The sequence below is a fragment of the Bombina bombina genome, chromosome 5 (assembly GCF_027579735.1).
Source record: "Bombina bombina isolate aBomBom1 chromosome 5, aBomBom1.pri, whole genome shotgun sequence".
Classification (NCBI taxonomy): Eukaryota; Metazoa; Chordata; class Amphibia; order Anura; family Bombinatoridae; genus Bombina; species Bombina bombina.
Window position 1 is genome coordinate 975,948,922 of NC_069503.1, and position 15,024 is coordinate 975,963,945.

The 15,024-nt window shown below is 35.9% G+C and overlaps 1 protein-coding gene across 1 annotated transcript in view; it reads left to right on the top strand.

Annotated features, from left to right (window-relative positions):
• NECAB1 (N-terminal EF-hand calcium binding protein 1) overlaps positions 1 to 15,024 on the top strand; it is a 721,255-nt gene that overhangs the window by 304,717 nt on the left and 401,514 nt on the right. Inside the window, exon 4 of the mRNA XM_053715189.1 lies at positions 10,133 to 10,158. Within this exon, the coding sequence (XP_053571164.1) occupies positions 10,133 to 10,158 (26 nt within the window). The remainder of the gene's footprint in view (positions 1 to 10,132; positions 10,159 to 15,024) is intronic.

Below are 15,024 nucleotides of genomic sequence, written 5' to 3' on the forward strand. Positions count from 1 at the left end.
AACTTCCTAGTTTAAAAAACTCCTTTTTCACAGCAACAACATCATTGCTAGCCTGATCATTTGTACCTAGGTGAACAATAACATCTAACTCACTGTCTTTTCTAGCTGCCTTAACAATTCTTGAAATACGATTTAAATCTCTGTGAGTGGTAGAACCCGGAAGACATCTAACCTCTCTCAAGTCTCCTTTATCATCATCTAACTGTACATTTCTTAAAATGGAGTCACCTATTAACAAGGTCTTACAGAAATTTACATTTGCAGATCTTACCTTGAATTTCTTGTTTGCAGATTCAGACACCAGAAACCCAGACCTTCCTGTTACACTGTCAGAAATACTAGCAGTTGTGCTATCCTCTTCACAGATGCCATCAATAATAGCAGTATAAGAGTTTTTCAAAGGCAGAAGATTAGGAGTATGCCTTTGTTCCACTGTTCTTACCCTTCCTGAGCCAACAGTTAAGAGGTATACAATATAAATATAATTTCTAATATTTTTTTATTGTTTGTTAAAATGCATCTGCTCCCCATGTGGCCCCATCTTTTTTTTATGGTTCTAAGAGATGTAACAATTTGATCTATATGGACACTCACAAGATAAATATAAAGACAAGCATGGATTGTTCAGTGTAGACTCTCATTATGCACTGCTTGGATAAATGTCACTTTTTATTCAGCTCCAGAATGATCACTTCACTTGGCACTCACAAGATAAATATACACTCTGTATATCTATTTTGGACTACAGCTCCAACCATGGTACCATCTTGGGTAAATGTCACTTCCAATTTCTAGTATATCCAGTTCTAGAGCATTCACTTTGTTCAAGTGGCCCCCATGGGGTAAAAAACTTGGCCAGTGGCCCCCGGATACAATAAGTTTAATACCCCTGATCTACAGTGTCAAAAAAATAGAATAAAATCCCTTGAGTTGTGCTTTTACTGTTATTATTGTTGTATAGTAGAGCAGGTAAGTGTGATTGAGATTTGACAGTTTCGAAAGAAAAATGTTTGAATTTAATAAAAATGGGCAGTAGTTTTTGAGATATTACAATCAATATAACAGTGAGGCATATTCCAACCTATTTGTCAATTTGTTTTCGTCAGGTTTTCAGTTGAAAAAGTACAGTTTTCATTTTTATTGCATCACAATAGCAGGTTTTTAGCTGTTTCTCAGTGCCATGAATGCCCTACTTTTAACATGGAGCTGAAATGTTCTAGCAGAGTGCAATCCATTTTCTCAATGTTTTTCAACAGACTTTTGGGACCATTTTACACTTCTACAATTTGACACCTAAAGGCTGTTGATAAAGTCTTAAACTGGCTTTTTTACATCTTTGCAAGTATTTCAAGGCAATTTGCAGTAATTCTATTATATTAGACATGTGCAAGACACTTTGAGATAGCCAATCAATATTTAGAGGTATATTTCCATACACTGTATGGTCTAGATTATATTCATTGTTATAGTATAGCATTGGGCAGAACCCACGTTTGCATATTTCAATGCATTCAATAAATGATATCCTGTACAGTTAACAGGATTTTCAGGATAAGTGAGAACACAAAACTCAATACCGCAACATTTAGAAATGGGATGCAGCAATCACGTTCTGCAAATGTTTGTTTGGTAATCACACTTGCATTTTCGTGATTTTCAGTTTCTCTACAGTCAGCTTCATAAACAGGCTTTCAAAAACAATGGAACCATCATGACTGGGGAGATTAAATAAGTTGCACCCACTTCCTTTTAATAGAACCCATAGTAGTGTTCTTGATGTCAGATGTATATCTTTTCAAACCGGAAAACATTAATTTCTCAATCAATAATTAGAAATAATGGAAAAAAAATTCTTTCATACAAGTAGTGAAGTTTAATTACTCTTCCCTACCAGTAGGAGGAGGCAAAGATTCTCAAACCCCACAAACTCTATAAAACTCCTCCCACCTCACTGGCAACCCAATCTTGTCTTTGCCTCTGCTGGAGGAGCTTGATAAATAAATATGGTATGTGCATTTGATTCTTCAGTGAGAGGGGTTCTTAGACTGAGTTGAGGACAATTTCCCCTCAAAGTACAGTGATTGTTGTATGGATGTATCTGGAGAATAGGTAGAGTTATATATTTGACCTATTGGGATTTAGTCACAAGCCTTTCCAAGGATGTCACAAGCACTTGTCCTTTGTCTCCTTCTGTTGGTTCGTCAATATATTCATATTCCAGATCCTCTGTTATTATGTTTCAACACTGGTTTTAGCTTCCTTCTGGTTCCCTCCAGTAGCAGAGTGCATATTTTACAACTTTTTAATTCTCTATTTGGCACTCTATGTGTGTTTTTTTATATGTATATGACCTTAGAATAATAATTAGATAATTTCCCTTTATTAATAAATACTTATAATTTTGTGTTATGTTTTTAGCAGCATACATTTTTTTACACTTAACGGCTTTTCGCAAGCATATATTTTTAAATGCACGCTGTTTTTTTGCGCATGTTCTTTTTTTTGACGTAATGGAATAAGTTTTGGCACACTTTTTTACTTTATGGGGCCTATTTATGAAATGTATGTCCGACATGATCTGATCAGCGGATCATGACCGACAGACATCGCTGAATGAGGAGAGCAATATGCTCTCCGCATTCAGCATTGCCCCAGCAGCTCTTTTTAACTGCTGGTGCAACGCCGCCCCCCTGCAGATTTGCAGCCAATTAGCCGCTAGCAGGGGGTATCAATGAACCCGATCGTATTCGATCGGGTTGATTTCACGCAATCTCTGTCAGCCTCTTGGAAAGATGCATCAGTTGTCCAACTTTGCAATTCAGCGATTTTTTCTTAATTTCTACCATTTTGGTGTTTTTGCTTTTTTTCTGAAGCAGCTTTTGGTAGGAAAGTCCTTCAGGTGGTTGTTAATTATTTGCCTGATAGTTATTTTTTTATTGCATGATTTTTGCCCTTTTTTGGGTTTTATTGAGATTTAGTTTTTCAGTGAAAAAAGATGTTTCTTAAATCCCATCCTTTATGTTTCATTACTCGTTTCTCCACTGCTTGGGTATTAGCTCCCAGGAGTAATGGATCGTGGACTCTCACCACCTGTATGAAAGAAACATAATATATTTCATAAAGGTGGTAAGTGTTGACAATCCATTACTCCTGGGAATATACTCTCCCACCTCTATGGTAGTCTTATCTTTGCCTCTGCTGGAGGAAGGTGAGGAGTGAAGATGTGCAGATGAATTATTTGTTGAGAGGGGTTCTCAGATTGATTTGATGCCCATTTCCCCTCAGAGTGTAGTGTTTTTTTAGGGGGATGTTAAGGAGTACAGGTTGTGGCTCATTTTTTTCCCATGGGAATTTTAGTCACTGACCTCCCACAGATGTCGCAGGAAATTGTCTTTTGCCTCTTTCTGCTGGGTCTACAGATTACTCCCATATTATGTCCTCTGCTGATGTGTTTATATTACTGGGCTGGTTTTCCATTAGTGTTGCTATCAGGAGAGTGTTATTGGTAAGTACTGTGTATTATCTTTTCAAACACTCTATTTACCTTAAATTTGGGCAAGATTATATAAGATTAAATATGGCATTGGGTCAGATCATTAATTTATTACCCCTTATTTATTTGAAGCTCATTTGCAGTTTTTGCATAAAGACTTTATATTCTATGATGGATTTTTTATTCTACCTTAGAAGCTGGGTCTTCTAAACACTTTCCTTCAAATGTTAACTGTGTTTGTTGCTAAATTGAGGTATCCAGCATATGTGTCTGATCTATGTTTAATTATGTTTATACATTTATACCTAATGTTGCTTCTTTGGGTATTTGTTTCTTTTGTTTGTTCTTTACAGGGAGTACAACAAGGTTTTACTCCTGGAATAAAAGAAATCTTCAGATTATTTTTTTTTTAAATGCTGGCAGCTCTGCAGCCTTCATGTGGACATAAAGGTCAGTTGAGTTATTTCTGATGTTTCTTTAGAAGCTGAAGTTTCCTCTGAGGTTCAATGTTTTTTTTCTGAAATTCTCTATAATTATCTTTTTTTTTTAACTTTAGGAGTTTAGATTTCTAAGACCATGGTGCTTGTATCCTCTATTTGGATTCTATTTTTGTTTCTGGAGGTCTCAGGACATGAGTCCAGGGGTATATATAAGCTTCTATTAATTTTAGTTCCTTTAGGACCTATAAGCTGTTTTTTCCTCTTAGAAACTAGTTTTATCTGGCTCTATCTAGAAGCCAAGTTCATTTTGGATTAGGCCTTAAAGGCCAGGAGATGCTACCCTATTTCTAATTTTGCTTGTGGTTTATTCGAGTTCAATTGTAGGATTAAGGGATACATATTTGTATGTTCCTTTTCACTGGGAACATTATCAGTTTATGAGATTTGGGGGTTTTTTGTATCAACATTTGCATTTTACTGCTTTATCATTTGGTCTTGCTACAGTTCCTAGAATTTTTTCTAGATTCTAGATGTCTTTTGTGCATAACAGAACTCTGGGTGTTGCAGACAGTGTTTCTTTTATCTGGTTGATAGCTTCTTATTTAACATATTCTTTCTCCAGCAGTCTGTTGTTGTTTCTTTAGCAGCATGGTTAGATCATATTTCCAAGGTGTTCCTTGATTCTTCAGACAAAGGTTATTTTCTGGGGTACCATTTGAAAGCAGTATCCATGAGATACTCTATCTGATCAGAGGAAGGCTGAAGCTGGTTTTTGCTTGCTTAATTCTTCAGTCTCATTATTTTCCATCAGCTGTTTTTTGTATTGGGGTATTTGGATTTTTGATTGTAGCCTCTTTCTTTAAGATCTTTTTCAGCTTTGTATGTTATACGGATTCTTCTCATCTATCTCAGGAATTTTGGTCTGGTTTTTGTATCAGTTTTGTACTTGTCTTGGTGGCTAAATCATAGGCTCATTATGTAGAGGGTTTCTTTGTCCTTTCTGGACTATGTTTTCTTTAGATAGGGGGCCGTCTGGGGTTCTCTGAGAGTGCAAGGTGTTTAGGCTCCTTGGGAGGCACGGTCACCAGTAAATATTATTAAATTTTGTACTATTTTCATGGCTCTTCAGAGTTGGCCTCTATTTCCCTTTTCTATCTGACATTATTTTTTGTAGTGGCTTATATCAATCATCAGGGGGGAACTTGCTGTTCCCTACCCATGGAGAAATGTTTGGCATTCTCTTATAGGCAGAAGACAGTTGTCTGTTTTTCTTAGTTGTCAGTTTCTGCATTCAGGTGATTGGTCTGTCCACCAGAATGTTATTTTCAATCAGATTATGGATCTTTTGGGTCTCCCAGAGATACAGCTGATAGTCCCACAGCTAAATTACCAAGGTACCTTGCAAAGCCTTGGGATCCTCAGGCTTTAGTAGCTTTTTGATATTTATATATTTCTTTACAGGTTCAGGCAAGAGGAATTATTAGTCACATTGCTCCTGTCTGGTCCCTGAGAGTTTTTTTTGTGTAGATCTGGTTCATATGATCAGCAGCCTGGGCTTCGTTCTTTAAGGTCTATTTTTCCTTCTGGATCTCAAATCTCTAAGCCTGATGGCATGGGGTTTGAGTGATTTTTTTTAAGCATAAGGGTTTTCCAGAGCCTATGGAGGAGATTCTGATTCAGGCTCGGAAACTTGTTTCCAGGATGCTTTCTTCATAGGGTCTGTTAGGCCCTTTTATTCTTTGATGTTTTGGAATATGGCTTCTCCTTTTGTGCATGTTGGATTGGATAAGGGCTTATCTAGTTTTTTGAAAGGATACTTTCCTGCTCTTTCAGTTTTTTCTTTAGGAAGATTGCTTATTTTTCTGATATTAATGTATAGATTCAGGTTTTTGGTCTGCTTGTTATGCCAATTTCTCCACCTTGAGGTCTGAGATTGGTAATGATGTTTTGCAGTCTTCTCCATTTTAGTCCATGCATACGGTAGTTATTTTCCTTCTGTTAAAAGAGTTTTTGAGCTATCTGCTCTCTCTATATATTTTCTCTTCTTTAGAATAAGGTGTTTTTGGGGAATTTGTTGTTACTTCTTTATGTTCTATTTTTATAATACTTGAGAGAGTTTTCATCTTGTTTTGGTTGTTGTCAGAACCTTGTAGTTCCATGTTCTATGTTTTCAGACAAACTTTAGTTTACTCACTTTGCTGATTTTTTTTCAGGGTTGGAGATTACTTTCTCTAGTTGTTTGCTAGGAGCTTATGGTTTTTATTGCCATACTTGGAGGTGGGACAGCCTCCACCTTAATGGGTTTTTATACTGCTCATTCTTCTAGTTCAGTTCCCTTTTTTGGGCTTTTTTTTGGGGCTTTCTGGAATGAGACTTCTGTTGACCTATTTTGGCTAGGGAGTCTCTTGGTCTTTCTTGTTTCTTTTTCTTTATTTAATTCTATTTTTGCTTTTTCAATGGCAGCCTTTGGCAGAAAGTTCTTCAGCCAATGGCCTAAACATTATTTTGCCTGTTGGTTATTTTATGTGTTCATTTGATTAAATAATCTCTTCTTTATTTTGAGGGTTGTGGATTTAGTTTCCTTATGGGAAAAAAATGTTTTTTTATCCCGCCCTACTTTATTCATTACTCGTGGACTCTCCACAGCTTTGATATTGGTTCCCAGGGGTAAATGATTGTGGACTCTTACCACTATTAAAAAACACAATTTATGCTTACCTGATAAATTAATTTCTTTCATGGTGGTCCACAAGACTCCCCACCCTGTTATTTTTTTAGTTATGGTTTCTCTTTTATGGCACATATTTTCTTCCCAGCTCCTAAATTTATTTTTGCTCTTGTTTCTTTTCCTACCTCTTTGCTTGGCTAAATGTCAGACTAACTATCATAGAGGTGGGAGGGGTCATATAGAGCTTTTGGAGTTTGGAAATATTTCCTTTTCCTAGTGGCAGGGATAACATATTCCCAAGAGTAATGGATCATGGACTCTTACCACCATGAAAGAAATGAATTTATCAGGTAAGCATAAATTGTTTCTTTTATGTTTACCTGATAAATTAATTTCTTTCATGGTGGCTAGAGTCCATGTGACCCCACCCTGTGTTTTTTTGGTGGTGTTTTCTTTTTACCCTGCTCCTTTTTTTTGTTCTTGATTGTTTTACTACTTCTTTGGCTTGGCTATAAGCCAGACTAAATTGCCATTGCCAGGAGTAATGGATCGTGGACTCTCACCATCATGTAAGAAATTCATTTTTTCAGGTAAGCATAAATTATGTTTTTAAAATATGAAAAGTATCAATATAATCATTTAGCAAACATGTCCAGTATATCCATCATGCCTATATACAAATGTTTTTCATATTGTTTACCAGTTATCAGGATAGATTCATATTATAATCAATCGGTTATTCTCACAAATGTAAATTAGTATTTCCCTTTCACACTGTACAAATGGGCTAATACAAAAGAACTGTAATGTAACCTTAAGTGATGTGAAAGGGCCATTGTATATGTCAATTTTGATTAGAAAATGCATTTTAGGGAGCTTTTCAATTAAAAAAGGGTTCTCAGCCCTGGGGTTTTAGTGCCCTGAATCTATTTTGGATTGTAATCACTCAAAAAATAAACTTCCCATATATTTTGCTAAAATGTTACTTATTAAAGTAAATTCTTTTTTTCTACTTTTCTTAAAATACTGCAAATATATGTGCAAAACAAAGGGAGTAACAGCCTCAGGCATATATAGAAACTCCTGTAAATATGCCCAATCCACTGAAACAGTCATGACTTTTGCTAGAAGTATTTTAACTAATACATGTGTATTAAAAATATTTTCTACAGATCAAAACATACATCAATGCACATTTCAGTTTTGAGCTTTATGTTCCTTTAACATTAATCCCAGGGCTAAACTCAGTGGCTTAATGTTACTAGAATATTTCCATTGTGTGACAGAAAATCACATAAACATTAACAACCAATGAGATGCCCTGAGACTGTTGTGTTATCCTTTTGTCAAATGAAGAATAATGACAATGGGTCAATGTACAAAGAGACGAAGGGACAAGGTTCCCAACTTGGGAACATGTCTGCCTGTCCTCATGGTGAGTGGGAAGCAAAAACTGTATGCCCACGTATTAAAAACAGAAGAGGGTTGTAACCACTTTTAGGCATCATGTTACTTTTAGTAGGACAAAAGCAGTTCATATGAGTTTGAGAGAGGGGACCTTTGTGAGTTAAGAATTGTGGGGGATGGGTCTTTTGTTGTTGATAACCTGTGACCTTGACTTTAACACATTCAGTGGTGAGGGTTCAGGGATGTGAATGTTCAAGTGGATTCAATCATGGGTTATAACAGGTGATGGGATGTGTTTGTGTAATGTGCAGCAAAGGATTTGGGAGGTTTTGTGTACCACAATGTGAGGAAAGGCCTATAGGTACCATGGGGATTGGCAATGGTTGTTTTAAGGGATGTGCAACAGAGTGGTTGAAACAGGGTGCTGTTTGTCCCCTCGTGGTGGAATAAATAAGCTCCAAATAAACCTTTTATAAGGACACCAGTGTATATATTTCTTTTTTATATTTTTGTGTATTTTATAGATAGTCCCATGCTTTTCCTGTGCAGATATTGTCTTTATCAGCTTTTGATCAAATGCATTATTTCTTCATTTACATTAATTGGGATTGCATGAAAGATGTGCAAAACATCAAAATGTACATTCTATATTTACAATTTTCAATTTTGTTGAAGATATAATACAATACATAATCAGCAGAGGTTGATTGTAATTTTAGCATTATAATAGGGGGTACAGCGTTAGCATAACAATATTGCACCTTAAAGTCAGATTGTATTCAGTAAGGTTCGGGTACATTGTTAGGGGGGTGGTTTCAGGTCACTATTTGCAGAACACTTTGCTGGTATGTTCTCAAGAACACAGTTTCTGTTGGTGTTTTGTTACTATCAAGTAACAAGCGCTATGAAAGTATGCTTTATTTCAGCGTTGGCATATGATAATGATGTGGTAGCATGTAAAAGGATTGTTTAGTTACGTTGACGATGTTTAAATTTAATATGCAGTACATTTTCAGCATCCAATGGTAGGAAATTGCCAATAGGACACTGATTTTAGCTTAGTGTTTGAAGTAAGTGAAGTCTCCAGCTGCTTTTAAATTTTAAAAAGACCTTTATTTTACATCAGCGCCGGGTCTAAAGCTTCAATCTGTTGGACCCTGCTCTGAGGTAAAATAAAGGACTTTTTAAATTTTAAAATCAGCTGGAGACTTCACTTCATATGCTGATGGGCCTGGTAAGCCTACTAGTGTACTATTACATTGGGTCCTTTTTCTAAAGCTTTACTTTGTTTAGCTTAGTCTTGACATTTGAACTGATATTTAATTAAAATTTTGATGTTATTAGTAATTATATCATGTGATGTGTGAGGACATTGTTGATGCCATTTATGACTTCATCAATACTGATTTATGTCACCAATAGCCATCTTTTTTTTATAATTCAACACACAAAAAACATCAAATAAGCTTATGACCATGTTTATGTTTATAAAATGGAAGTTTTAAATGGAAACTAAACAAAGCATTAATAATGTATTAATCTTAGTAAAAGCAGATGTTGTGCATTGCATCCCCCAAGCATGTTGTAGATCACAAGTATTGAGATTCCTATCTTGTCCAGACTTGAGATTGCCCTATGTCACCGCTAGCATTTATATTATATGAGCAAGATAAGAGAATCTGTGATCATGTATTGAGACTATTATTGTGTTTTTTAGCTGTTTTCTTACACTGTTAAAGTTATCACAAAAACTTAAATCTGTTTTATAATCATTGTATCCTGCAAAAATTGTTTTATATTTATTATGCATTATTGTATGTTTAAAGACTATTTTTTATGCCCTAATACAACATGTCATAGTTTTTTTATGTTTTAACAAGTTTATAATCTTGTTTACTCTTTTTGTATGTGAGTGTAAACATAAATGTCGATTTTAACTAAAATGTTTTGACCCTGAAGTCTTTTTTTTTTTTTTAAACAAACAGCGTTTCCTCACTACCAATGAGAAGACAGTATCTGTCAAATATAATTGTTTTATTTGTTGCAGTTAATTCATTATTTTCCTATGTGTATGGTTTTGTATTTTTTATGAATTTTTTTAAAAAAAATTTCCCCTTTTTTCAGCAATCTGGACACAGAAGAGTTGTATGGTAAGTTCATTCAATATGATAATTCTCTTAATGTCAGTAATAGTAAGAATAATATTAATAGTAGTCTTATATCTACAGTATATATTCTAATAAAGTTTAGTTGATGATAAGTTAACAGAGTGTTAATACCAACTATCCAGTTGGAGAAGCGGGAGGACATTTAGAAAGGACCACTAAATTAGACATGTACGTTTCGATTTGGAACGAATCGAAATTCGGACGAATTTGTTAAATTCGGAGATTCGGATCGATTAGAATTTCCAAATTACGGTAGTCCCGAATTTACTGAATAAATCCGAATTAGTTCGGATTTATTCGTTACATTTGGATAGCCATGGATTACACTAGTATTGTACAGTATATTAGGTTTTATCACTCTGCTATGGGTTACACCTAATATACAGCACATCCCACCTAACACATACCGAATTTCCGAATCGAACCGAATCCAGTCGAATTTATTTGAATCCGAATGAATCCGAAACGAATCCGAAACAAAATCATTCTAATTTTTCCGAATTCGAATCGATCTGAACCGAAATTCGAAAACATCCGAATCGATCTGAACCGAAACTAATTTTTTGGCCATGCACAAGTCTACACTAAATAGAGTAGAATTGAATAATTAACAAGTGCATAATAAAAGGTAGTGCAATTTCACAAAAGCAGTAGATTTTTATTTTGCCAAATTTATTTTTTCTCCCATTTTCCAGTCCCCTGTATCATGTGACAGACATCAGCCAATCACAGACTAGTATACCTATACCCTGTGAACTTGTGTACATAATCAGTAGGAGCAGGTGCCTCAAAAAGTGTGAATATAAACAGATTGTGCAAAATTTTACAATAGAAGTAAATTAGAAACATTCTTAAAATTGTGTGCTCTTTCAAAATCATGAAAAGTTAATTTATTTGACTTCAGTGTCCATTTATAAGGAGTACAGGTGAAACTCGAAAAATTTGAATATTGTGCAAAAGTTCATTTATTTCACTAATGCAACTTAAAAGGTGAAACTAATATATGAGATAGACTCATTACATGCAAAGCAAGATAGTTCAAGCCGTGATTTGTCATAATTGTGATGATTATTGCGTACAGCTCATGAAAACCCCAAATCCTCAATCTCAGAAAATTAGAATATTACATGCAATCAATAAAACAAGGATTGTACATACCTGTAGAAAAATATCGGACCTCTGAAAAGTATTAGCATGCATACTGTATGTACTAAGTACTTGTTTTGGGCCCCTTTTTCAGCAATTACTGCCTCAATGTGGCGTGGCATGGAAGCTATCAGCCTGTGGCACTGCTGAGGTGTTATGGAAGACCAGGATGCTTCAATAGTGGCCTTCAGCTCTTCTGCATTGTTCGGTCTCATGTCTCATCTTTCTCTTGGCAATGCCCCATAGATTCTCTATGGGGTTCAGGTCAGGCGAGTTTGCTGGCCAATCAATAACAGTAATCCCACGGTCAATGAACCAGGTTTTGGTGCTTTCGGCAGTGTGGGGAAGTGCCAACTCCTGCTGGAGAATGAAGTCAGCATCCCCATAGAGCTCGTCTGCGGAAGGAAGCATGAGGTGCTCCTGGTAGACGGCTGCGTTGACCCTGGACTTAATGATGCACAGTGGACCAAAACCAGCAGATGACATGGCTCCCCAAATCAACACAGACTGTGGAAACTTCACACTGGACTTCAAGCATCTTGCAGTGTGCCTTTCCATTCTTCCTCCATACTCTGGGTCCTTGGTTTCCAAATGAGATGCAAGATTTGCTCTCATCAGAAAAGAGTACTTTGGACCACTGAGCAACAGACCAGGTCTGTTTTTCTTTAGCCCAGGTAAGCCGTCTGTGTGTGGTGGCTCTTGTGAAAGTCCCCAACACTTTTGAATGGCCTTTTCCTGACAATCCTCTCCAGGCTGTGGTCATCCCTGCTGCTTGTGCACCTTTTTCTTCCACACTTTTCCCTTCCACATAACTTTCTATTAATGTGCTTTGATACAGCGCTTTGGGAACATTCAATTTCTTTTGCAATTACATTTTGAGGCTTTCCCTCCTTATGGAGGGTGTCAATGATGGTTTTCTGCACAACTGTCAGGTTAGCAGTCTTTCCCATGATTGCGATTCCTAATGAACCAGACTGAGAGACCATTTAAAGGCTCAGGAACCCTTTGCAGGTGTTATGGCATAATTAGCTGATTAGAGTGGGACACTTTGAGCATAGAATATTGCACCTTTTCACAATATTCTAATTTTTTGAGATTGTGGATTTGGGTTTTTCATGAGCTGTAAGCCATAATCATCACAATTATGACAAATCACAGCTTGAACTATCTTGCTTTGCATGTAATGAGTCTAGCTCATATATTAGTTTCACCTTTTAAGTTGCATTAGTGAAATAAATGAACTTTTGCATGATATTCTAATTTTTTGAGTTTCACCTGTATTACAAGTTGCGATTTTTGGTGAAATGTTAGATATGCGCAGATACATCATTAGGGGGATGTCCCAATTACGTTTTCAGTGCTGTACTATAGACACAAAGAACAAGTGATTGCAACAGCACTTGTACAGTATATAGAACTGTTAGTTTCCAAAACAAATATTTGTTATATTGTTTACATTAGTGGTCTGACCCTGAGTGATTGTAAATCTCTTGTGGCTGTCCTGAATGAAAAATTTAAGCTATCCAATTGGTAGTTTAAATCTAATGTGCTTTACACAGAGAGATATATAGGCTCTGTAATATGTGTGTAGTTGGAAATATTCTTGCCTTACAACACTATGGTGTGTTTGCATCTATTTTGTTTCATTTGATTGGACTAATTTGACAATGCCCATGGCAAGCCCAATCATACACAGAGCACACCTATGCTCTTCCCAAACCATTATGACTCCACCCATGTGTCTTCCTGACTAGGCCTAAGCCTCCCAGTCATGTATTGGATTCAGAAAATGTTGGGAATATACACACATGCAAACCTTCCAAGAACTGGCAAAGGCTAAAGTGTAACAAACATTCAGAATCTAAGGAAACAATGTTATATAAAAAAAAAAACCTACCCTAATCCTTGATTGAGTGATGCTAAATCCTTTTTGTACCTTGTTTTGGAGGTCACAACTAAAAAAGGGCAAGCAACAGGATAGCAGCTGCCAGAGTTTAATAACATGATTGAGATACAGAGGTATAATTCCTTTTGTGTATCTTATGAAAAGTAATTTTGCTATTACAGTTGTGTCCATAAGTCTTTGGATATTGATAAAAATAAAGATTGGATTTGAAGTTATATAATGTACTTGGTGTTAAAATAAAGACTGATTTAATTTGAGGGTAATTACAGCCAAATTGGGTGATTGGTTTGCAATTACAGCACTTTTTTTCTTATATGCAGTCCCCTCCTTATCAAGGAATAAAAATAAATTGGACAATTTACATGTGGATCTTCCTTATTTAGAATTACAATCCATCACAAGGGAGAAATTCCTACTAAAACATTTGACCTTAATAGACAAAAAGGTGGTTTAACTGCAATATATGTATGGGGGAAGAGAACAATCACTCCTATACTCTAAGGATTGTTAAATTATCTCTGCCTCACACCCTGGCCACAGATAGAGGGAAAAAAGACACCCATGAGGTATTATCATTTAACTATAATCATGCAAGGGCTTAGCAATATTCAAGAAGGTGTAGCACCCTCCTACACATTTCCTACCCAAAGAAAAACATAAACAATAAGTCTAGTATAATTCTAACACCTTCTTTAAACATCTGCCTCCTAAATCTGCAGACTCTAATTAACAGAAATTAACATACTTGCCCTTATCTCAAATCTAATAGATTGGTGTAAAGGTAGTAAAACTAATCAAACTTGTCTGCACATAATTTATGTAGAAGGAACATATTTTTAGTGTAATGATGGGTCTTACTTGCTTGTCTGAAAATATCACTCGGGACAAATGTAGTTGCAAAGTTAATCATGTTGTAGAAAGAGGAGAGTAATAAGGATTATGTTAACCTTTGTGACACTATAGTCACTTTTATTAAATAAGAGGGGAGTATTTTGCTTTACTTCCTTTACTTAAACTCTCCAAGAGTAAAGAAGATTGATAAAAGAAAAAAAAAACAATGTTATGAACTTTCAGCCAATCAGGGCTTAGCATATAACATATCATCTACATCCTCCACTTTCTCCTTCTCTTTTTTTACTCGAACAAAACTGGAACCGAACAGATAGAAATTGAACAATAAACTGGTGAATCAGCTGTCAGTAACGAACCAACGTGTAACACCCCATCCGAGACAACAGGAATTATCTTGTAGATCACTGAATAAACAGGACCTTCAAACTTCTGGAATTATTCCACAGAAAAGGAAGGGGAGAAAAAAGTGCATATCATAGCGATATACTACAGAAGAAAAACATGTGAACCAATAGAATCCCAAACCATCATGTAACCAACATAAATATTAATTGGCCCCTTATTTTATTTATTTTTCTTTTGGGAGAGTACACCAGGGAAGGCAAAATACTTGCCTCTTGTTTTTAATAATATTGTGACTATAGTGTTACCAAGGTTAACATAATCCTTATTTTATTGCAAGACAGGATGCTCCTATTTTGTGGTTTTAAAGTTAAACATTAAGAAGAGCTATAGCAGCATTAGAGAGAGGTTTAAAGTAGAATTTGCAAAAATAGAATCAGAAGGCCAATCCACAGTCGTAAGAAGATCCGGAAGGAAACATTCCTGAAAGTAAGCACGAGAGGCAGAAGCCCCCCTGACCGAGTGAGCTCCAAATGATAATGGAACTAAAGCTAGTGACATAACCAATCTAATCCATCTAGCCAATGTTGGGGAAGAAACCG